The sequence below is a fragment of the Populus euphratica genome, unplaced genomic scaffold (genome assembly GCF_000495115.2).
Source record: "Populus euphratica unplaced genomic scaffold, PopEup_1.0 scaffold79.1, whole genome shotgun sequence".
NCBI lineage: Eukaryota > Viridiplantae > Streptophyta > Magnoliopsida > Malpighiales > Salicaceae > Populus > Populus euphratica.
The window spans coordinates 131,146-155,445 of NW_011499959.1; the positions used below are offsets into that span (position 1 = coordinate 131,146).

A 24,300-nucleotide genomic window follows, 5' to 3' on the forward strand; every position below is an offset into this window, starting at 1 on the left:
CTAGAAGAATGATAGTATTTAAGTTGTTTGTTTAATTTACTAGGTTATTTCTAGCACTCTCATTGAGGTTTGGACCAAAAAATATTTTAAATATCAAAATAGCAATTATATCAAAAGAAAATCTAATGTTGTCATTAAACTTTGTATAATAATTTAAACTTAAGAACTCCCAACTTTATTTTTCACTTAACTTGAATTTTAAATTAAATTATATAGAAATTTTGTTGGGTTAATTATAGTCAATCTATCAAATCCAAAACTCAAGTTGGGAACTTTTTTAGATTGAGCTATTTTATTATATGATAAAGAAAACATGAAAATTATTTTACAATTAATTTAATGTTGAGGGATAAAATTCAACAAAAATTTAATATTAAAAATAAAACTAAAATATAAAATATATAAAAAAATAAAAAATACTCAAAAAGCTAATAAAAATAGCTTATACATACGGACTTGAGTGATCCAGTTAGCTAAGTCTGTTATAAAAATCAATTCTATAAATTAATTAAAATAAAATAAAATAGTATTTAAAAAAACATGGGCAAAATTTAAATAAAAAAGTAAATTGAATAGCATCTAGTAAAATCTTAAAGAACAAACACAAAATTTAAAGAGAATAAAAAAAAAAAAGCATCAAATCAAAAGGGATCCAACAACATGCACTATCAAGTAATGAAATTTTCTATCATGACAAATAAAAAACACTAATAATGATTATTTTATTGTACTACATGTTATCATGTACATCACCTAAATATAATGTAATGATTAGAATAATAAATTATCTCTTTTTTATCTTGTAAGAACAAAAAACAGCCCCTAGTTTTCAATTAAAGGAATTTTACTTTTAAAATTAATTCAATCATTTCATTGACTCTAAAAAATTAAAAATTAAAAATATGCTTAGATGCTAGTTCAATGAATTTTTATTTCTAAGGGCAACAATGTTTTCCCGCTTAAAAAAAAAGGTGAAAAACAAGGCTTCCAAATAGACATATAAAAAGACATCTTACCCCAAACTAAAACAAACAAGACTTTTTTAAAAAAAAAAGAAAAAAACAAAGGCATTTTTGTCATTACGCTGTTTTAATAAATAATATTCTCTCTCTTATGCCGCGGTGCTTCCCCCCCGGGAGTTGGTTTATTCTTACGTGTAATCAGATATATATTGCCTCTTAGCATATTTATCTGAAGTACTGATTATTCTTCTTTTGTATTTTGCGTTTTTCTTTTCTTTTCCTCTTTTCCGAGCTATGATGAAGTACTGATTCCTTGCTTAGATTTACTCGAGGAATGTAGCGTTCTTTAATCTTACGCGGGCAGTTTGATTATTCGAATGTCCTGTCCAGGTAAAGTGATTCCCAAGCATTTAATGCTTAACGGTCTGATTAAGGCTAAAGTTGAAAGCTACACTCAAAGACCTGTCTTCGCAAGCTTAAATTAGGGCATAGTTGTATTTTATGCATAACACGAGCCTAGTGATAAGACTCTCTTCGTAAAAGAAACATTTCTACAGTCACGAGTCCATGGGAGGATGATGAATTGACCAAGTAAAACTAGCCAAATTAGTCCGCGTGATTACAAGGAATGAGAGTGACCCCGAAGGAAATCTAAGAAGAAGAATGTCCTGAGGATTCATGGCAGCCACAACACAGTTGACGAGGAGAGTCTGGTTTTTGGGGAAAGCAGCTACAGCAAGCACAAGTCAACGTGTCAAAACTTTGAACACATGAAAACACGATGGTTTGAACGTGTTGAATCTGCAAGCCCATTGCGATTAAATTCCCCTTATTTAATGGCCTCCTTCCATGACCTGACGTCTCTCTTCTTCTACTAGTCCTCCTCCTTCAATCAAGTTTTTCAGTATTATTAATGCATGCATGCACTGTATAAGCTCCCTTCACTCAAGCTTGTATAGAAATGAAAGTAAAATGGAAAAAGGATGGCGAACACATGATCTAATAGTAATCAATTTAGGTTAAGGGCCTTAATGGTTGATGGTGCGTGGTTTAAAAGAAATGAAATCATCATGGGATCATCTGCTAGAAATTACCATGTTTGTTAGGTGATCCATTCAACTTTAAAAATTTAAATTATTAAATAAAATTTTAAAATATAATTTACATTTATTTTTTAAGATATTTTTTCAAGTAATTATTTTTTGAACTTAAAATTTATATATATTTAAATTATTTTATACTTAATTTTTATTCGATAAATAAAGATAATAAAATTTAAACTCGTAATCATTTGATATATTATATTAAAAAATTAATTTAATTTAAAATTAAAATTATTAAACGAGTTTTTAAAATATAATTTATATTAATTTTTAATATATTTCACATTATTTAAGAATATACGAGATTATTTAAAGGTTGGTGGATATATTTGGGGCTGGACATCTTCTGTCCAGTCTTTAGGATATGTGTGCCTGGATGCGTGGCTTCATCGAGCTCGGTGACGACCCCGAACCCATTACAAAGACCAGTGACTTACTGGCCAGTTGGGTTAGCTAGGTTTCTTAGAGATTGTGTCACCCCATTTGAGGTTTTTGAGTCATCCTCCTGGCTCTGATGATGAGTTGGGCCATACAGTGTGACCATGTTTAAAATGGAGTTATCACGTTTGGGCTTTATGAGTTCGAGCCCAAACCCTAGCCCTTGGTTTTTATGCTTGGGTCATGCTTTGTATCTTGTGTTTTAGGTCTAGGTTTTGTCTCGTATTTTATGTCTTGGGTCTAATGTTTTGGATGTAAATCTCATCATTCTAATTATTCAGCATGAGAGAGCGAGCAATCATAAGAAAATTATTAACAAGAAATTATTAGCTGAACTTATTATATTTTAGCAAGGCTTTATCTTACATTCTACAGCTCTAATTACTTCCGATATATTCTTATATTCTAGGTTATTCTATAACCTAGGCCAATCTCTAAATTCATACGTTGTTGTTATTATTATTATTATTATTAGATTTATGTGGATGTTCGGGTTAGTTTGTGTGCACCACGATTAATTTCATGACTCATTAAATATCTTGCAAGTCCAGTGAACATGTAAGGCATCGTAAGGATGACAGACGTGCACATTAAAATTCGAACTTAGATGCGAAAAAAGAAAACAAGTCCCTCCTACCATTGGACTAAGATCTCAAGTGAACAAACTAGGTTGGTATATGAGGGTGTTAATTTTGGTCAATTTCATTAAAAATATTTAACAAAATATACTTTATATCTAGGAACAAATTTAAACAATTGTTAGATAATATACCTCAAATATAAAGATAAATTGAGCTAATTCTAATAGCATAATAAAATAATCCATCAAAGCTCCACACTACCAAGATTTATCAGGATTAATTTGAACCAACAAGTCGCAATACATGAGGAGAAGAATTTAGAAGCCTCGCCTCTACCAAAAGAGAAATGATAATTCACCAGCATACACTCAATCCTTGAAATCCAAATGCCCCAGCAAGCACAGATATTAAAGATCAGCACCAGCACACATACCCTGCTTGGAAATCCAAGAATGAAGATCACCGGAAAAGAAGTCAGACCAGCAAGCATCAGGGAGAGTCAGCTGCCGAAACCCTCCAGCTTTCTCACGGTTTCTGCAGCTTTATGGCAGAGAGAATATATGGACGTAGGGCTCTAATTACGCTCGTCTCGAACTTCTTTGCTTCTCCAGAACTTCAACATCATGGAAAATTAAGGAAGATTCTTCCTAAAACAAAGAAATGCATGCTAAGCTAGGCAACACTGCATACAGCTGAAGATCAGTAAACCTCATTTTACCATGAATAAGTTATAAGATCAGCGAATCAAACACCATTTTATTCTTTCTTCTTTAGCATCCGTCTTGTGGATCTCGAATTTAATATAGTTCAAATCAATATACCCATTCACATTTTTAATTTTATTCAATTAAATACGGTTTAAAAAAATTATATAAAAAAAATGAGTACAAAACACGACAGATGTTTGACACAGTTGTCGTAGAACATGAAAAAACGAAAATGTTCTATCAATTTGCTCTTCTTTTCCCCATAAATTTAAAATCAACTTGACATGATTTATGAATAGTCGTGCTTGAAATTTTAATAACTCAAATCATTAATCCAGAAAAATTATATTTCAGAAACAATTTATGACATAAATAATTTAACTAAAAACGTATTTGGAAAGAAATAAGTAAAAAATATTTTCTAAAAAATAAAAATTATAAAAATCTTAATTAATAACTCTTAAATGCTACTGCACTCAAATCGTGCAACTCACCTATTGTGCTTCAACCTTTTGGTCTTAAATAGTATTTGAAATTGTGGTGTATATAGAATATTTTTTTAAAATATTATTTATTTGAAATTGTACTAAAATATTTTTTTATTAATAACATTATCCTAGCAAAACAAAATAAAAAAAACACTAAAAAATATTAATTTAATATTAAAAAATTCAAAATTACAGTACAAACCGCATTCCCAAACTACTTCCCAATTAACATTCTAGTTCACCTCATTCCCATGGAACTTCTTTAATTTGAGGATAGAGGATTAACCTAATGCAATGTCTTTTCTTTTATCTTTTTTTCCTGACAAGGACATAGGCAGCCATAGTCTTAATCTTAATTTATTTCGATGATATGTGGGATATATATATATATATATATTCCATGCTTCTGATTACTTCCTTCCTTTACTTGATCTTTCAATTATTAATTCTGATATTTTTTATTGAAAGTTGAATTGAATGGGCCCTGCATTATGCTAGCTTCTGTGCTTGCATCAACGATCCCCATGAGTAGGGCAATGGACCTCACACTTCTACAAGGAAGGGTTAATATCTTTTTGTGGTAGAGAACAGGAAAATTACTATACTGGAAAAAAAAAAAACTACTTAATTATACATGTGTGGAACGGCGACCCCACGTGTGGTAGACCATCCCAGTCGTCCTGAAAAGATGAGGGTTACGACAAAGACCAAAAGTGTTGATCACAAGCATCCAAAACCAAATAATTGGAAAAGCCAGCTATCAGAGCCAGCCAACACATGCCCTTGCGTTGTTTTTTTGCATCGTGTGGATTGGAATCATTGCCTCGAACCTTTGATCTATTCTTGCACGATCACCACGCACTTGGCTAGATCCATATCCCCTCAGAGGGTTCCTGGCATTTCGAGGAAGTGATAGAGAAGTGGAGGCTGAAGGTGTAAAGATGGGTTGCTGCTCAGATTCAAATGATGATAATAAGATGCTATTAGGGTTGGTGCTAGCTCTTGTCTTGGCAATGATGCTGTTGATTGTTTGCCATCCACCTTATGCAAGAAGAGTCACTGTTTATCACTGCACTTGAATTGTGTTATCCATGATCTTAATTATAGGTAATTATGCTTCTGCAGAATCTTTGAGTGTTTATTGAATTATCTTCATCGCCATTCCAAGTGTAACTTGCAACTAAGTTCATCCATATTAACGTGTCAGTACTGTGCGTTAATTTAATAAAATGAAGGCGGCGCCACTGTAATATTTTTTTTTAATGAATCAACGAATTCCTTGTTTAGAAATTTATCATGCCAATGTTACACATATGGGTTTTAATTAATTGGTACAAATATTGATTAGATCGACAGTGTAGTACTTACTTTTAAGAGAAATGAAATGATAGATAGTATGGATTTGAAATTGATTAACTTGAAATTGATTTTTTTGTAATTTTATTATTTATTATTTATTTTATATGAGATTATCTCAGTTTTATAATTAAAGTTAAGGATTTGACTGGTTAAATTGGGTTGACTCGAATTTGTTTCTATCCCTTTTTAATGGACTTGTTTTTCAATTTTATCATTTGATATTAAAATGATTAGAAATTAAGTTTCATGATTTATTTTAATTTGTTTTCTATTAGGATATGGTCTTATAATCCAAGTTAGTAAGTTAACTGGGGTTTGTTTTTATTTTTTAATTATTTATTTTTAATTTTATTCTTTAAAATTAAATTGGTTGAGAATTGAGCTTTAATATGTTTTTATTTTTATTTTTTTCTGATTGGTTAAGAATTGAGTTTTAATATGTTTTTATTTTTATTTTTTTCTATGAGATTATCACAGTTTCATGACTCGAGTCACAATTTTTACATGTTAACTGAGGCCAAGTCAAGTTGATTCAATTTGTTATTGTCATAATATCTTCTTTTTTTTTCAATTATCTTGAATTTTGTTAGTCAAACTATGTTTTTTTCATGCAGTCTATAATGTCACCCATTTTTTACCCCATAAAAAAATTAATAAAAAAAAATATAAAAATACAAGAGGATACACATGAAGAAAGCCTAAAAGATTGCCAAAATTGATGGTGAAGGACCAAAATGATAAATGGAGAAGTTGGAGGACCAGAATGTACAAGATTGACAAAATTAGTAGTTCAATTCTAATTGACAAAAGACTCGTTCGGTGATAATATTTTTATTTGAGGTAAATAAATACAAATTTGGATGAGTAAGGTCTTGATAAGGATTTTGAAAGGCTTAATTAATTTTATTGAGGATTTAATTACAAGAAAAATTAGTTTTTTGGAGTCAATTTAGATGTTAATTTGAAGAAATTAAAGTTTGAGGATTGAAATTGACATTTGAAAAGTTTCATTTGTCAAATTAATGGGTTTAATTATGAAAAAAATTAAAGTTTGTTAGTTAATTAGGAGTTTGATAGAAGAAATTTAAAACTAAGGATCAAATCATAAAAGATGTGAGACTTCAAGAGTTGAAATTGACCAAATCATGGGTCAAATTAAAAAAATTAAAAGTTTGATGGTCAATTAAGGGTCCAAATACACAAATCTGAAACCAAGGACCAAGATGAAAATGATACTATATTTTAGGGCTGATGATTGAGTTTGATATGAGTAAAATTGCATGAAATTAAGTGTTTGTGACACAATTACAAGTGCAATTAAAAGCAAGGGAAATAGTAGGTACTAAAATGAAATCTATCATATCCCAAATTAAAAACTTGAATTTCTAAAAGTTTAACTTAGACGATATGACATTCAATCACTATTCATAACTTTCCTTGACAATTTTGGATAATCGTGTTGAAACCTTCTAATAGCTCGTTATGGAGTTCTAAACCTCCAAATGGTATGAGGTTTTTTTTTATATATAAATTGAAGAAAAACATCTCCTATATAGCCTTTTTTCTATGAAATTGAACGTTTATATCTCAATTCTACTATAAAAATCTTTAACATCTCATCCTAAATAAGCCATCACTGCATTTTTAAATTTTAGGCTGATTGAGTTAGCACATTTAAACAAATAAATGTAGAGTTAAAGACCTCCAAATAAAGCAAGGATAGATCCAAAAGAGAGGAGTAAAACTCTTCTACAAGTTCAGGGGGTCTCCGATGATGTTTATATCAAAGTTTCTCTATCGAAACTTCAAAAGTAGCAAACCCAATCAGTCTTGATTAAGATACTTATTTATATAGAACCACTTCACATGTTTACGTGTTCACACTTAAAAAATCCCAGAAGGTTCTTATCAAGAGCTATAAATCTTTTATCCAACATTAGAAGGTGAGAAATGCATGTTTTTATCTCTAAGAAAGAGAAAACCATTTAGGCAAAACTATCATCCCTAAAAAACCATTGAAGGACAAAGGTTTCAGCTATTAACGTTTCTCTAGGGCTCTCTTATTTTAATTAAATGACTAATATTTGATCAATTATTAAGAGAATTCATAAAAAAAAAACTTAGAAAAACCCTATAAATACTCCTAGAATAAAAAAAAAAGAGAAAAGAGAAAGAAGTGAGGATATACTTTGTAAAAAAAACCCTAGTGTGAAGGTTCAAAAACCTAACATAGAAGGTCATGTAAGCTTTGAAAAAAAATATAAAATGAAAAGGAAATAAAAAAAAAAAGATATGAGAAGTATCAGCTTATAGCCAATAAGCTAGTAGAAGATATAACCATGTAAAAACTTAAGAGTGGAGTCTAAGTGGCCTACCTATTCATATTTTTTCAATGTTTAATGTTGTTTTTTAATATTTTCAATATTATTTTGTGTTTTAGTATTTATATGGGTTAATAAATAAAAATATTGTCTTGATTGATTAATTATATTTAAAAGTTGTTGCAAATATTACTAGGATATTTAAATGATGTTTGTGTGTTTGATTTTGATAACAAATGGTAGTTTTAGAGTCCGACAAAAGTAGTAGTAGGTGTTTGATGGCTTTTTGTTAGGTTAATAATGCATGTTCTTGATTCTTGAATTTAGTTAAAGTCTCAGGTGTTTAAAGAGTCAGTTTTGAATTAAGTTTTGATATTTTTATTGGCTAATAATAAGGCTGTATTTTTTTAAGTTGAAATCCTATACATGATCTTGATGATTCAAGATTATTTGTTAGTGTTTTTTATTCAAACATGTTTGTTTATGATAATATGACTTGTTGGGACCAAGATAGCTTGATCTGGAGGCCTAAAACTTATTTTTTGAGCTTGATAGTGTATGTTAGATTTTTTTCATGTTTATCCGAAGAACATCGTTTTAAGTGCTAATTTTAGATTTTATTTTAATTTGATTTTAGTTTTTACAAGTTCGTATATCATCCTTAGTAAATAATCTAGGGTTTTCATGCACCAATAACATGTTTTTATGGGTTTAAATGTCAGGGTTTTGATTTTGAATCAAAACCCATTTTGAAAAAAATCATGATGTTTCAGTAATAATTAAAGTAAAAGGATGCTTGATTTTTTTTTTTATTTATGCTTGCTTGCAAACAAAATGTTATTTTTTATTTCTTGAAATCTGGTCAGATTTAATGTTAACTTTGTTGGGTTTGACTTTGAATGTTTTTCATTGTTCACTATGTTCTTTATTTTTCTTGGTGTTTGATCCATTTTTATTAGAAAATTTTATGTTTTTTATGTTCTTTAATTTTGATTTATTTTGATTTAAATATCTGTTCTTGTTTAATTTTGGATGAAACCTTGAATTTTGGTTTGATTCATGATGGAACCAATATTCTAGTTTACTCAATCTGGTTAAAAATTGGATCAAATGCTTAATGATTTGTTTGATTTGCCACTATTTTGATAACAAAAAAATTTGGTTTAATGGCGTGTTTGATAAACACTTTTGTAGACATGTTTTAACAAAAAAAAAATACTAATGAAACTATAGTTTTGCCATGACCTCATAAAAAAATTTAAAAAAAAAATAATTTTTACTTATTACATATAATCCAATCAAACTAGTTGAATTACACTTCTCATGTTAGATTTTCATATTTAAGTGTATGGGTAGTGTTAAAATATTATTTAGGGCATAGGATATGCAAATTAATTGAAACTAAAGATAAGACTGTGGATGCGAAATGCCATCACAGCTGAAATCTGGGCTGTTAAATTATGCCTCGAAAAGGATTGGAATATGATTCAACAGCTATTCAATTTCAGGTGGGGAGCACGCTCTACAATTCTGCAAGAACTTGTTTTAAAATATCAAAGAGTTGTGCTCGTCCTTCCTATGTTCTTATAAAAGGAAAAACTATGAATGTTTTGGAACTATAATGGAGGAATTAGAATGAAAAAAAATAGAGAAATTAAAATGATATGTTAATTATAATATTGTTTTTTAAATAAGAACAAAAAATCATAATAAAATGCAAATTCTTAATACCTTGTTTTTAAAATAAAAATAATAATTATAAAATGATTTCACAGTGACAATGGAGAAGAAAGTGACAATGTAATAGTAATAACAACAACAATAATATAATTTAAAAAAAAAACATGTTAAAAAGTAATGAATAAAAATAATATATTATTATTTTAAAATGAAATTCTCGTTATCCTCCACAATTATATTTAATTTTCATTCTCATAAAATGATTTTCATTTCATTACTTTCAACCAAATAACTACAAAATAAAAATAAAAACTTCCATTTTCGTTCCTACTATTCTGTTCATTATTATAAACACCACCTAAATCTCTGTCCCAATTAAGCGAAGCACAAGTTTACAGCGAATGCGTACAAAAGAACGAAGAGAGAAGAAATGACTAGTCTGTACCGCTCAAGTTGGTGGAGTTGAAAACAAGGGATTGCTGCAATTTGGAGGTTCTTGGGATATCTGGCAGTGAATGTCGCCATATTTGTAAAGATCAGTGGGCCAAAAGTAGAGACTGGTTTTTTCCTAAAACCTCCCAGTGTTAACGAAGTATCTCTTGGGATTCGTTTTTGTGACTACATTGTATCTGAGATACGTCAGCTGTCAAGTTAACTTTGACAGCCACAAACTCTTCAGGGGAGCCTGGACAGCACTCCTGCATGTGAGTGTTCTTCTACATTGTTTTCTATTCATTATGTTTTTCTTTATTAGTATTGCTTACTAATATTTAGTGCTTTTAATTCAGCAAGCTCAGGTGCTTGATCTTTACATTCCTGAGCTAAGCGATGTAACGCACACGGAAATTAAGGTTAATATATGTTATTCCCACAGCCTTCTCTGTTCTGCTGGCTCCTTTCTTGCAAAGATTTACGTTGTTGAAGGTTAGTTTCTTGCTAGTCTAGATATGATTTTAGCTAAGTTTTCGAGCATTTGCTCCATAGAAAAGATAACAATGAGAGTGACTTTGTAAGGATTTCATTGTCAAAACTCTCTTAAATGTCATCACAGCATTAGCATGTGAGAGGAAGCTTGTGTTTTGCCATTATAACATGGTACACAGTTGTCTTTAACTATGGGTGCTCTCCACATTGTAGTTCATGTTTTTATTACCCAAAGCAGCATGAATTGTGTATGTCAAGTAATTGCTTATCTTAGAACCAAGAGATAAAAAAGAGGCACCAGGTAATAGTTTCCCGTGTAAAAGTGTACAAGCCAAGATTTCTCCATAGATTAAACAGCAATCAATACAGTTTTTCTTAGGAACTCCGTCCATATGATGAAAGTCGAAGGCAGATTCACTCAGTAAAAGGGACAGTAAACAAAACAGGCAAAGTAGCCCAATGAAAAGGGCTTGTTAAGTAAAACTATACGAGGATATAATTATTCAGTTTTGTCAGTTTCATCCCCTCCTTAACCAGAACAAAGCTTTTCAAGAGCCGAATTTTCATCACCACCAACAGATTCTAGTGCACTTCTCGCCAGAGCTTCAGGGAAACCCATCTCCACAAGTTTTTGAACCTGCGCCAACCAATATTAGGTTAAAAAAAGGCATTACAGATGTATTAACAGACATATATATGTTGTTTCTAATACAAAAGAAAAATTGATATGTAAGAAAGTGCTACCTGCTGTGAAAATTTTGAGAAATTATAGAATCAACGAGACGAGCATATAGAATAAAACAAGCTACCTTTTCCTCAACCCCAAGCGATGAGGTCTTGGCAAAAGTTTCTGTCCAGTAGCGAGCTGTGCCAACAAAGGTCTGATGGTCTCTAAGATACTGCAATATCCACAACACCGAGTTGAATATGAGAAAAAAAATTAACTAGAATAGAAAATCTACTGAAAAGATTGTAAGAAATAGCAAAAATCTAATAACCTCTGAGATATTGTATTTCAACAAGCAAATAAACCAAACTCAAAAGAGTTATGTAATACAGAATCAGTGACATTGCGGCAAACAATGGCAGCGAACCAGACCTGTTGTGCTACAACAGCATCTTGAGGATCGTCAGGTTCAGGAGCTGAGAGCAATGCTTGGACAGAAAGAAGTGCTGTCTTTAGGGTGAGCGCTGGGCTCCACTGGTCCTTCAAAATGTCCAGGCAGATTGCCCCACTCTGGCTGCTAATATTAGGGTGCCTTCAGCAGGTAATGACATCATAAATGATAATTGAAGTACCATCAGCTCAAATGCCGACTGGAGAAAAGTTATGCAAATAATTTTAAAATTTTCAATACCCCCCTTCAAATTGTTGCATATAATTTTAATTAAGTTCTACAGAATGGCCCCTCCAAATTCAAAATTATAAAACCTTGCCCTCCCAAATGCAACATCATGGATTCATCCCTGGCATGTCCACCTAAATACTGGCAATTAAAACCCTGGTTCAAATGAGTTTTCCACAAGGCCATGTAACATTTAATGAAAAAAAATGAATGTTAGCCAATCGACTGCAAATCACCTCTAATTTAAGAGCATGGAATGAACAAAACTAGTTGAATCCTTGCTTTAAGGTGGTCAATGGTACTAAGTGTAGCTTTTTGAAAGATATGATGGAAAATGAAAACATCATAAAAAAAAATTGAAAAGAAAGAAAATTAAGACAGAAGCTAATTCCATGAGAAGCTGGAAATGCTGGGATTTGAAGTAATACGAGCCAATATATATATATGCCCAAACCAAAAACTATAACGAGTTCTACAACATTTATAAATCATATCAATCAACAACCAACACAACCTTTTGAAGCCAACAGATACATAATAGGCAGATATTCCCTTCATCAATTTATATTGAAAGGTGATACAATTATCCAGTCCATTTGATTTAAAAGAATCACTATTGTTCTCCACTTCCATTCAGCCAATTGAAATATAATCCATAATAATCTAGTTTTCGACAGCACAACAGCCCTACTACAATTATACAATGTCTCATATTACGTTCTTAAGACCACCATTCATAGCACAACTGTAAATAACACACTACCATAATTCTTAAAAAAGCTGCGGAAATAAAAACAGCTTACTCCAACTTCGCCCTACCAGACTTTTGTTGCAAACTGCATTTTTGGAGGCTCAAAGGGGTATCCATCTACAAAAGGAACAAAACATTACAAATGCAGGTCAATAAATGTCTATATCCTCCTCTTCAAATACAGCTAACACAAACACCCTGTCAAGCAACCATAGCTAGTAGTAATAATATGGCACAATGAACGCGATAACCCATTTCCTTCATATCAACTTTTTTAACCGCCAAACAAACATCCTGCGACAGAGCACTGGCATTGGAAATTCAACAGATTGCCAAAGAATAAAACCCATCAAATACACGGTAAAAACACACACTCACTTCAAACCCCCAAAACACACATCATAATTCGTCCTTTTCCTCCAAATTAACAATACCTGATACACATTTAAATACCCTAACTAGCCTTATAAAATTACTCTTACAGCAACTAAGACGACTGGGCAAGATTTTCAATTTAAATCTTCAAGTATGTATCTTTTTCTTTCCCAACTTTCTTTTTCATCCAGTAAGCAAACACTCAAATGCAGCTGGATTGTTTTTTTTTTTTTAAAAAAAAGACACCCCATCAAAATTGAGCTGTAGAGTATCTCTAAGACATAAACAAAAGCTGAAACTCCTTGTATGCCAGTGTTTGTTTTAAGTATGTTACCTGGGAGAGTGATATCAATTTGAAAAGTGCCACCTTCATAAGGAGAGCTGATAGGACCAGGAATAGTTCCGGTTAATCGAGCAAGATTGTCAGATTTAGGTGCCACTTTGATGCCAGAAGCCTCCATGTCTCTGCTGCATTCTTGCAGCTCCTTTTGAACACGAGCAAAGTCGATCATTGTTTTTCAAACACAAAACCCTAACAATAAGAGAAGAGAAAATGGAAAAACATAAAAGAAATAAAAAGACTACTGCTTTCTTTCCCTCTCTTTATTTCTCTGATGGATGGATGATGCCTTCCCTTTTATGCCTCCTAAAGCCACTTTGGAGAGGGCAGGCCGGAAAGATAAGGGAAAGGGGTAGTGAAGTGATATTGTAGTGTCTTTGTCAGTTGTTTAATTATTAAGTTTACCTCTCTCTTTCGGTTTTTTAGTTGTCCCGTGTATCATCCGATGTGATTTACAGTTTCCAACATAATAATATTGTTTTTTAAAATATTTTTATTTGATAATATATTAAAATAATATTTTTTATTTTAAAAAAAATTATTTTTAACATTAATATATAAAAATAATTTAAAAATACTAAAAAATATTAATTTAAAATAAAAAATTAAAAAGTTTTAATTCGTTTTAAAATATTTCTAAAATGAAAAAAAGAAATGGTACGTTAAAAAATAATTAATTTAAATTTAATATAGTTTAAAATCAATTTTGGTTTAGTTATAATTTAATTAAAATTTAAAATAATAAAATAAAATGATATTAATTGTTGGATCAACCTAAATAACTCATCTAGTATATGATTATTCCAGCGTTAAATCTAATAAGTTTAATAAAATTGATATATTGAAGTAATTTATTGTTTAAAGATTTTTATATGATTTATAATTATTTTTAAATTTTAAAAATTATAAATTAATCCTTAAATTTTTTAAAGATATAATTGGTGTGTATTATTGTTTAATGTATGTTTAGTACTATAATAGTATTTAAAAATATATTAATATAATTTTTTTCATAATTTTTTATTCTTCATTGAAAAAAGCAATTAAGTAGCTACTTTTGATTTTCTTTTCTTAAAAAAAAACAAAAACTGTGAAATTTAAAAATGTTTATTAGGGAAAGTACGAAAACATCCCTGAGTCCAGTAATTTGTGGGCTGTTAAGCCCAATATTTAATCTGCGTGGGTTACGAGTAGGCCGTGAAAAAACAATAGTTATGAAATTAATCTGGCCTCGAATTATTTAAAGGTTGATTTTGTTACATTTGTATGACCAGTTAAAACCTAGATGAGATATAATCGATATTTTTATAATTTTTATCTATAATAACATAAAAAATTTAATAATTTTTTAAAATAATATTATTTTAATTTAAAAAATTTAAAAATTAAATTATGTGAATCGATTAACTCAAGATTATTCATCTTTGGAAGTATAATTACGGTTATTTTTAAGATATTTTTCATTTAAAAATATATTAAAATAATATTTTTTTATTTTAAAAAATTATTTTTTACAAAACAATATAAAAATAATAAAAAATATTAATTTTAAATAAAAATTAAAAAATATATAAAATACAAATATCCACAAGTTTTATTATTTATATGTAATTAAAATCCAAAATATAATAAAATTATATCAAAATTCCATAAATTATTAGAATTCAATTTTTTTAGGTTTAAATTTGTTTTATAAAAATTTTAATATGATGATATTAAAAATAATTTTTAAAAAATAAAAAAATTATTTTAATAAATTTCTATATAAAAAATACTTTAAAAAACAACAACCACTATATTTTTAAATTACACACATATCAACATTACAAGCACAAAAAATTATTTTTCCCACACTCTTCGATCATGGGTTAAACAATGACAATATGTATATGTCAATGGTTTTATAAGGTAAGAACTCATACCTGTCATTTAAATAAAATCCAAAATTTGACAAAAAGGGAAAAAAATACTAACATATTCTATAGTATTGTAAATCGACTTGCAACTGTTAGAAATCCAGGTTTAATGGACGGATTATTCATTTCTTTTAGAACAAAAAAATTACAAGAAAAAAAAATATTTCATTAATATTCATAAACTATGTTTATTAAACTCAATTTGATTTCATAGATTGATTCAGAATTTAACTAATCTCGTTTTAGCTTGAATGAAATTTTAAAATATTTTTTATGAATATACAACTCAATTGTTAAGACATGATTTAATTTTTTTAAAATGTTTTTCATTAAAACTGAGGCTGTGTTAATTTTTTTAATGTATAATTTGAGCCTGGATCAAATTATAAATTAGTATAAATTTAATAATTTTTTTTAAATTAATAGAAATATTCAGATAAACTTATATATATCTTGAATAATTTTACAATCCTTAAAATTCACTATATAAATCAATTAATAACCAAACAAACCTCAAATTTAACACTTAATCTCCGCTCCTCGTAATTTTAGTAACTTTCACTTAAACAATAGCACAGGAAGAAATCTATTGCTTTCACGTGGAAAAATAAATAACAAGATGCCGCGTATACATGGCAGACAATAACAGAGCAACAGAGACGTGGTTTTATGAGGCAAGTTGTGGTTTTCAGAAACGTGCAACACCAATTTTCAACCAGCCAGGAAGTTCTGGTTAATTAAGGAAAGCACTACCTCACAAAAAAAAGAGGCAGGAGAAAGATATAATTACAGGTGTTCAAAGGAGAGAAAGGAACCCATTGGATTGATTAAGGGAGATAGAGGAGGAGATGCATGTAGAAACAAGAGGAACTTCAAAGCGAAGAGAAGTGACTCCGAGGAGAAGAAAAAAGAAGATTTAGCACCAGTAAAGAATTGGGTTTTTGTTTGTTTGCTTTGTTGCTTGATTGACTGTCAGAGAATTTGATGCTCGTGGGTTTGATCAGTTGATGAAGTTTTAAGTAAGTTACTATCATCATGGACTTTTTTTGTTTGCTATATATATATATTGATTTCTGGATTGGAGTTTTGATTGTTAGCTTTTGTAGTTGCAATACCAAGTGCTAAAGTTGTGATCTTTTCATAGTTTTGGTTTGCTTTTCTTTGATTGGTTGGTTGCCTGGAACATGAATGGAGGTGAAAAATGGAATTAAGAATCGGGCATTAAGCTTCTTGTTGTTCTGGTTGTGAAGTAGAGAATGAATTTCACATGGACTTGATCATTTATGAGTGAATTCGAATCCTTTTGATGTTTTGAAGTTTATTTCTATCATTCTGTTCGGTTATTCTGATCTTTTTGAGCAATCTGCAGATGTTCATGTCTTGCTTCTGTGTTATCTCGGACTATAATAGTTTTATAGAGCTAATGTACTTTTACATGTTATTCCAGGGAATGATTGTTTTCGATTATGTTGGATATCTGGTTTTTTTGGGTTTTTCCACACAATCTAATGGAAGGATTGCAGTTGAAATGGAGTTGCTTTTGGTGACAGGGAGCAGTCGTGAACTTGTGATGGTCATACAAGTCAAAGTTGCTTCTTTGATACATGAGAAGTTGCACCCTTGAAGGTTTGATGTTCTTTAATGCCACTGGTAGGGTTGAAGGACTTGCATTGCATTGGTTTGCTTTGAGCATGATACATCCTTCGTTTTAATGTTTATTTATGTGTGTGTTCAGAAGAGAGTGAGGAATACTAGAATAGGGTACGGTGGACAATAGACTCAGCCTTAAGGATGGGCTTGCCTCAGTTCTCCTCCAGCAGCATTGCTGAGGAAGTAGCCACATCTTTGAGCACAATTGTGCAAACTTCGCCTCGAATTGTTGGCGTGAGCAGTTGTGGTTTGAGTGGGATGCATGGAGGAAACCTTGGACATCGAAGGCAGATAGAAATGCCCTGCACTTCTTTTACAGATTTGCAAAAGAAAACCAATGTGGAAAATAAGGATGGCTTGTTACGGTGTAAAAGTGGACAGCATGTCCAGACACCTGTTCCTAGGATCATTGGTTTTGAATCAAAGGGATTGAATTCTCCTGTTGGTGTATTTAATGGAAACCAAACTGCCTCTTCTTTAGTTACTATCAGGAGTAATGCATTTGAGTCCAGTGGGTCAGACAAGAAGCGGTTATTATCTCCTCTTAGTGGAAGGCTTCACCCTGATCAATTTAACGGTGCTTCCCTAGACATTGGAGATGGTATTTGTAAGAATAATCTTTGGGGTGGTAAGGACAATTACAAGGTTTCTATGTCACAAGAACATAAGAAGGCTCATATTGGAAATTCCAGTTATTCAAACTGGTCTGCATCTTGTCTTCCAGAACGGAAGAATTCACCTGATGATACTTATAGGGAAAACTACCTTTTCTTTTTTGATGGCCCTGTGATTGAGACAGAGCTCAAGCCTCCTGATCAGTTTTTTCATCCACTTGGACTTAATTATTTTGAAGAAACAATGAAGGTAAAGCATCAAATCAGTGCTATTGCACTTCCCTTAATAAAAGCAGCACCACCTCCCTTGTCATTGTCTCCTCTTGGTCCAAAACTCTCTGAAGGAATAAAATCTCCAGGAGCAGGCAGCAATATCACCAGAGAGCTTGATGATGATTATCTAGCCTTCACGGATATAGAACAGTCACTTAATGGGACAGTCTCTGGCATTTTATCTTCCCGGCAGGATGGGGGTTTTAAAATGCTAGATGAATCATTAGATAATTTTGATAATTTGCGCACAAAATTTGATGTTTTCACTCCTGAGATTACCAGTGGCATTAGACAGCCTTGGTGTGAGGACTCAAATCTTGGTTCCCTAAATGTCAGATCATGTAGAAGTTTTACTGGAATGCCTGTTAGAAGGTCTTTAGTTGGTTCGTTTGAGGAGTCTTTGTTATCTGGGCGTTTATCATCTGGTAAAGTTAGTCAGGTTAGCATCTTGAACCTTATGCTAGAAGGTTCTTTTTGTTCATTTGATTCAGATAAGGTTTTCTATCAGAGTAAATTTTTAACTTTTGACTCCCTATCATTTTTAATGTTCAGAGAATTGATGGGTTCCTTGCTGTTCTAAATATCACTGGAGGAAGTTTCTCCCAGAAGACACAAAAACTTCCTTTCACAGTAACTAGCATTGATGGAAATAACTACTTACTCTACTATGCATCGATAGATCTAGCAGGGAATGTGCAAGCAAACAAGTATAGTGACCAACATATGAGAAGGAGCCTTAGCATTGATGATTCACGACCCGAAAGAAGCAGGCTACGAATACCGATGAAAGGGCAAATACAGTTGGTAACTTATCCTTCTTTCTTGCAAGTTTGTATGTTAATCGAATTAGAACTCCAACTTTATTCTTTCTACAAAGAACAAAGTTTTTTTATTCATTTTTATCATGAATGAGTTTTGTGCCTTTGCTATACGATGGCAGTCTGCCCAAAAATATTCCTATAATAAATTAGGTGGTGTAATACAAGACTACATATCGTGGTTTTAAGTAGGATCTGAGAGGATAAAGAAAATGATATAATTATATTTGAGAGCAAGATCATATTTCTGGTGAGACTGCTGAGATGATGTCACTGCATTCATACTTCAGTTGTCTTGTCAACAAAATAGAATTTGGGTATGGTGCTAACACTTCTGAACTTTGTCGCATGATTGGCAGAAGCGTTTCTTGTGAGCATGTATATGTCTGTCAGTTCTTTAGCCAAAGAGATGACACTTACAGACTGAAATGGTTTTTGGCAGGTTCTCAGCAATCCAGAAAAGACACCTATTCACACTTTCTTTTGTAGTTATGATTTAAGTGACATGCCAGCTGGTACCAAGGTAACTGAGGATAAAACATACATGGTTATAAGATTGGTTTTGGATTAAGGTATCACTGAGAGATGGATAATTAACTTCATAAATTTGATTCATAATCACTCATGTTAAGATGTGTTCCCCTACTACATGAGCTGATTGTATGATGTGATGCTCTCCACAAATCTGTTTGTGTGATGATAAAGACCTGAAATCCTTGCTTGAGGTGAATTTCTTACCTGCTGCGCTATCCTGGCAATCTGCTGATCTTTTAGAATGCATATAAAATAGTATAATCTGAAAATTTATATCATGATTCCCCCCTGCCTATTAACATTGGTTGGGATGTTATTATGAAAATGATGCATAAAGCTATTGATGATTAACTCAGCACCGAATTCCATTTCTATAGTCATTCTGCACAAACGATTAGTGTCTTACATTGTTTAATTCATTTGACCACAGTGCATTGAAATTCTCAAAGTGACTGTTTTCCTCTTTTCCCCTTTGCTTCTATGCATTTCTGAATAGACATGTCTGCGCCAAAAGGTCACACTATCCTCGTCAGAACCAGCTTCTTTGTCTGTGATTGGAAGAAACAGAGATTCTGACATGGAAATTGATGCAAAGCCATCTGCAGTCCCAAAGGCTAATCATTCTTTACCTCATGGACGAGATGCTACCAATTCAAATCAACTTGAAACTGTACATAATACAAAATTCCCTGACCATAGTAGATTCAGTAACAGTGAATGTAAAATAACTGGTGTGGAGGGCTGCAGCCCTCCAAATACATCTCATTTGTGCATAAGCAAATCTGTAAATAGTCCTTCAAAGGTCAATGAGAACACCACTGGAGCTGGTGCTCTACGTTATGCTCTTCAGCTCCAATTTATGTGTCCTCTTCCCAAGAAAAGTTCAAGGTCATTCCAGAGGAGCACGTCTGATCCTTCATCTGTACCAGCAGCAAACAAGATGGACATTGCGAGTGATCGACGCTTCTACTTATATAGCAATATGAGGGTAGTCTTCCCCCAGCGCCATTTTGATTCAGATGAGGGCAAGGTATAATTTGTTGGGGTTTTTGGTTATCCTTTAATGAGTAAAAATCTTCTTCCTGTGAAATGCATGTTGCGATCTGTTTTTTGTTTGTTGTCTTGAATGATACTTATGGTGGGTAAGCATTAACGGACATGCATTTTAGTTTCATGATCTTGTTGCCCCATATGATTCAACCATGCTGTTTTGGCTATCCCAATCCTTTTCTCCTAGCTAATTGAAATACTTGGACAAATTTTTTTAACAAAACGATAGGCATTGTTGTGATAGCATCCTAGCAACAAGCAAATACCTTAGAACTCAGTGATCCATGTATGTGTCTATGGTTTTGGCATATGCGTCATTCTTTTTCTTTTTTGATTGGTATGAGTGATCGATTAGTAAAGGTGAGATTCAAACCTGAAATCTCTCACCTGCCCTTGCCTTTGCAAGAATACCATTGAGGTACAAACACATTGCTGCATATGCTTCATTCTTGTGCTAAAATCATAAGACCAATCAGATTATTTCACTTGTGGTTCTGTCTAACAAGGCATTCTATTTCACATGGCAGCTAAAGGTGGAATACGATCATCCGTCAGATCCAAAGTACTTTGACATTTAAAATGCCATGTAGGTTATCTTCTCTAATGTTAATGTTGTTCATAAAATTCTTATACATTTATTGTCATTCTCTGATGGGGCGGTGAGCTCTTTTTATTTGTACAGAATTGTCATTTTCCTGATAATAAAATTTATTAACTTAATGATTATCATGGTCAGTTGGGTGTTGTTTACCCTTTCTTCTCCTTCTCCACGGCAGGGTAGGGGTGAAAATATTGTCATGAACGGACAGATATTGTCTTACCGAATGTTTCATCCAAGACAAGGTTAAAAATGTTCTACACCGAATGTTTCATCCAAACCTTTTATTACCTGGGGCCAACATCCTTTAAATGGATGACAGATAAACACTTCAACTAAGTAGTGGTTATGGTCCAAACCTCTATTTGGAGGAATTCTATCAAAGGAAAAAGGGTTTTTGCCGATACGGCTACACCCCTTCGTTATCTTGGTTAAATTTGGTACTCCTTAGTGCAGAGAGTATTTGGCAATTTAGAGTGTTTATTCCAAAATACAAGGCCTAGATGCATGCTATCTGCTAAATTATAATGATAACCAATTACCAAATCAAGACAGCCTTGTAAATCACTGACATTTCCTAGTAAAACACAATAATTAGATGAGGAAGGGAATAGGTTAAAAGAGTCCGGCAAGCAATAATGACCAAAACAAGGAACAAGAGCAGCTATAATTAGGCATGATTCAGAGGAATTAAGTATTCAACAGTGTTTGTGTCCGGACTGCACCTGAATCTTCGAAGATGTTGTGGTGGGGACAGGGTTACATTAACCGCAGGCCAGATTTTCTTTCAGTCTCTACTGAACCACCCTGGCATTTTTCAGTTAAATTGATAATTTTCAGATAAGGCTAAATCCAAACAGTGGCAGCAGACATCCATTTTAGTGTTTTCCTATCGTAACATGTACTGCTGCGTTGCAGTAATCGCTTTTTATACATAGTAGTGGTGATGGGCCAACTGGTGGAAATTCATGGAGCTGCAATGAGAACTGTAATTAATGGCCTTCTTTCTTTTCTGTTTTCTGTTTAGGCGATATTCATTTCACTTTCTGTTTTTAATATAAACGGGGAGAGAAAGATATATATAACACTAAATTTATTTTTCAAAACAGTTTTTTAAAATAAATTTATATTTTTCTCAAAAGATTGGAAAATACACGTCTTCTTCTATTCTATTCTGAAACACTAAACTGGTGACTCTTTTTCCCTCCACTGCTTCTTTCTACTTACAAAAAGAAGCATGTAACATCCTGTATCTTTTTCTACTGTCAAAATAAAACTGGACTGTTCATTTGCAGCTAGAATTACAGTGGCCGAGGAGATTATATTGCCTATATTGGACTGTGGCAGCTTCTTTCGAAACTACTTATTTGAGTAGGCAGAAATCAATTCTATGAACACCCATTAGCATCAGTACTCAAGGCATCGCAACCACTAAAATCTGCTCTGAAGGTTGTGACATACGAAAAAGTAAATCTTCCCAGTTCGTAAATTTCTCCTCGTCAAGATCCATCGTCTAAATTCCATAAATATATGAAACCCAATTGTTGTGATTGGTTATTGGCCATTAATTTTGTAGACCTTTTTCAACAAAGTTTGCATCGGAGCATTCTCAGATTCCACATCTACCAACATTGTGTTTAAATTTACCAGAAGGAAATTGGGACATCTTCGGTGCTGAGTTTTCTTTTTAACTAATGATAGCTTGTAATTTGGAAAGCAATTTATTTCGCGTGACGTCCTGATCAAATGCTGTAGAAATCATGTGGGTTGAATAATTCAGTGATGTACCTTAAAAAGGTGGCCATGCATGCATGCATATCGGTACTCATTTTTTTTGGTACAGCACTTAGTATTTTTTTTTTTTAAGGGGAATTTCCTTATATTTTTTACATTGGTTCTCCTGCACATGTATATTCTGATTATATAATTAAATAAAAAATAATTTCTAAAAGTTTGTTCATGATAACAAGGAAATGATGTATTATTCTTCTAGTTTTAATAAATTCACATCAAAATCGTTCATGAAAATATATATTTTTTTTAATAATTTTGATGATATTTTATTTAAAAAATATTCTAGTAAAACAAAGGCTAAAAAAAGGAAGCGTATTAACAATATAAAGAGTTTGAAATTAAAGAGATACATTATTTATCTTTATTTCAAATCGTTCTTACATGTGTTTTTTAAAGATTAATAAGAAAATAGAAGGTTATATCAACAAGTTATTTTATTTCAATTGGATCTAAATTATTACTTTTCTTTAAAAAAACACTTTTTGTCATGTAATTAAATTAAAAAAAATAGCTCTTTTAGGACGTGATCTTGTATTTTAATTTGTATTTTTCTCAGTTTTCTAATTTAATCTTTAATTGATTTTTAAAAAAAATAATATTTATTTGTGTATATAATTTAATTTTTTTTAAAAATAATATTTATTTGTGTATATAATTTTTAAGTTATTTAATTAAATACTCAATTTTTTAGTTCACAGTTAAGATCTTTCTTAAAGTTAAAAAACGTATTGACATTAACTTATGACATGACTGGTGCGGGGAAATTAGCTAGTTTTAAAGCTAAAAAGCACCTTTTTCCATAAAATGGAACTTCTGTTCACTTTTCACTTAGTATTCCATTAGTTTTTTTTTTCCTTATGATACATGTTAAGGTTGGTCGTTGAACCTTCTTTGATCCACTAGTTGTAAATTCCCAAATAAGTATTAGAAAAATAAAAATGGTATTTTTTTTTAGTTTAAAAGTATAATTGTAATTATTTTTAAAAATATTTTTATGTTAAAATATATTAAAATAATATTTTTTAATTTTTTAAAAATTATTTTTAAGATTAGCGTATCAAAATAATGTAAAATATTAAAAAAATATTTTTTTGTGGAAGTTTATGGTTCTTTGTGATAAAAATACCGAAAATAGTTTTGTCTTTTAAAAAAAAATCAAGGAGTTGGAGGGAATTAAATGAGATGAAAATATTAATCTTTGTTGTATAATCTAAGTGCATGTAGCTCTCCAAATTATCTAGAATGCACTCTAATTTAACGATAGCAATACTTTTTTCTCTTTTTTTAGGATTTAAGGAAATTTTATTTTTTAAAAAATATATTTTTATAGATCCAGATAAGTAAGTAAAATTCCAATTATTTTAAATTCTTGTAAAAAATATACATCCTATTCTAATTTAAAACTTGTTGTGCAGATTTTAAACTCTTTATCGCCATACCATATTTTTAGAGACGACAGCAACACATTATTTCCTTATATTTCATAAATTACAACATGCCATCTATATTTTGATAACATAATATTTTAAAACCTTAGCAAATTACATCTAACGTAAGTTTGCATTCTAAGATAACGATGAAATTATTACAATGATATCATTCATCATATTTTGAAGCATTTTTAATGCCAATAATGTCCTTTTTCGTATTCCTCGCCTCCTTTCCACCTGATGATCAT

The 24,300-nt window shown here is 31.3% G+C and overlaps 2 protein-coding genes and 1 long non-coding RNA gene across 6 annotated transcripts; 2 read left to right on the plus strand and 1 right to left on the minus strand.

The window, feature by feature from the left end:
- The first annotated feature begins 9,875 nt into the window (after nt 1-9,875).
- On the plus strand, nt 9,876-11,038 carry LOC105138532 (uncharacterized). 2 transcript variants are annotated; one of them, XR_844797.1, is made up of 3 exons: nt 9,876-10,343; nt 10,428-10,563; nt 10,802-11,038. It is a non-coding gene; the product is annotated as an uncharacterized LOC105138532 (long non-coding RNA). The 2 variants fall into 2 exon arrangements; XR_844796.1 differs by having other exon boundaries at nt 9,877-10,343; nt 10,428-11,038.
- On the minus strand, nt 10,883-13,760 carry LOC105138531 (ubiquitin-conjugating enzyme E2 27). Its single transcript, XM_011044634.1, has 5 exons — nt 13,370-13,760; nt 12,729-12,777; nt 11,663-11,822; nt 11,373-11,462; nt 10,883-11,200 (listed from the first exon to the last, which is right to left on the minus strand). Exons 1-5 carry the CDS (start codon nt 13,545-13,547, stop codon nt 11,093-11,095), a joined length of 585 nt encoding a protein of 194 aa, XP_011042936.1. The 5' UTR covers nt 13,548-13,760; the 3' UTR covers nt 10,883-11,092.
- Nucleotides 13,761-15,932: 2,172 nt separating this feature from the next.
- On the plus strand, nt 15,933-20,956 carry LOC105138533 (uncharacterized). 3 transcript variants are annotated; one of them, XM_011044635.1, is made up of 6 exons: nt 15,933-16,310; nt 16,739-18,267; nt 18,381-18,632; nt 19,089-19,169; nt 19,677-20,210; nt 20,758-20,956. In XM_011044635.1, the coding sequence occupies exons 2-6, from the start codon at nt 17,083-17,085 to the stop codon at nt 20,806-20,808; spliced, it is 2,103 nt and encodes a 700-aa protein (XP_011042937.1). In that variant the 5' UTR covers nt 15,933-16,310; nt 16,739-17,082; the 3' UTR covers nt 20,809-20,956. The 3 variants fall into 3 exon arrangements, with proteins under 3 accessions (XP_011042937.1, XP_011042938.1, XP_011042939.1); XM_011044636.1 differs by having other exon boundaries at nt 16,842-18,267; XM_011044637.1 differs by lacking the exon at nt 19,089-19,169.
- Nucleotides 20,957-24,300: the final 3,344 nt, after the last annotated feature.

Coding starts and splice junctions, on each gene's coding strand:
- LOC105138533 (XM_011044635.1), top strand. CDS start 17,083: ATGGGCTTGCCTCAGTTCTCCTCCAGCAGCATTGCTGAGGAAGTAGCC. Junction 18,633..19,088: donor TGAAAGGGCAAATACAGTTG/GTAACTTATCCT, acceptor GGTTTTTGGCAG/GTTCTCAGCAATCCAGAAAA. Junction 20,211..20,757: donor TTGATTCAGATGAGGGCAAG/GTATAATTTGTT, acceptor TTCACATGGCAG/CTAAAGGTGGAATACGATCA.
- LOC105138531 (XM_011044634.1), bottom strand. CDS start 13,547: ATGATCGACTTTGCTCGTGTTCAAAAGGAGCTGCAAGAATGCAGCAGA. Junction 12,778..13,369: donor AATTGATATCACTCTCCCAG/GTAACATACTTA, acceptor TTCCTTTTGTAG/ATGGATACCCCTTTGAGCCT. Junction 11,463..11,662: donor ATGCTGTTGTAGCACAACAG/GTCTGGTTCGCT, acceptor TGGATATTGCAG/TATCTTAGAGACCATCAGAC.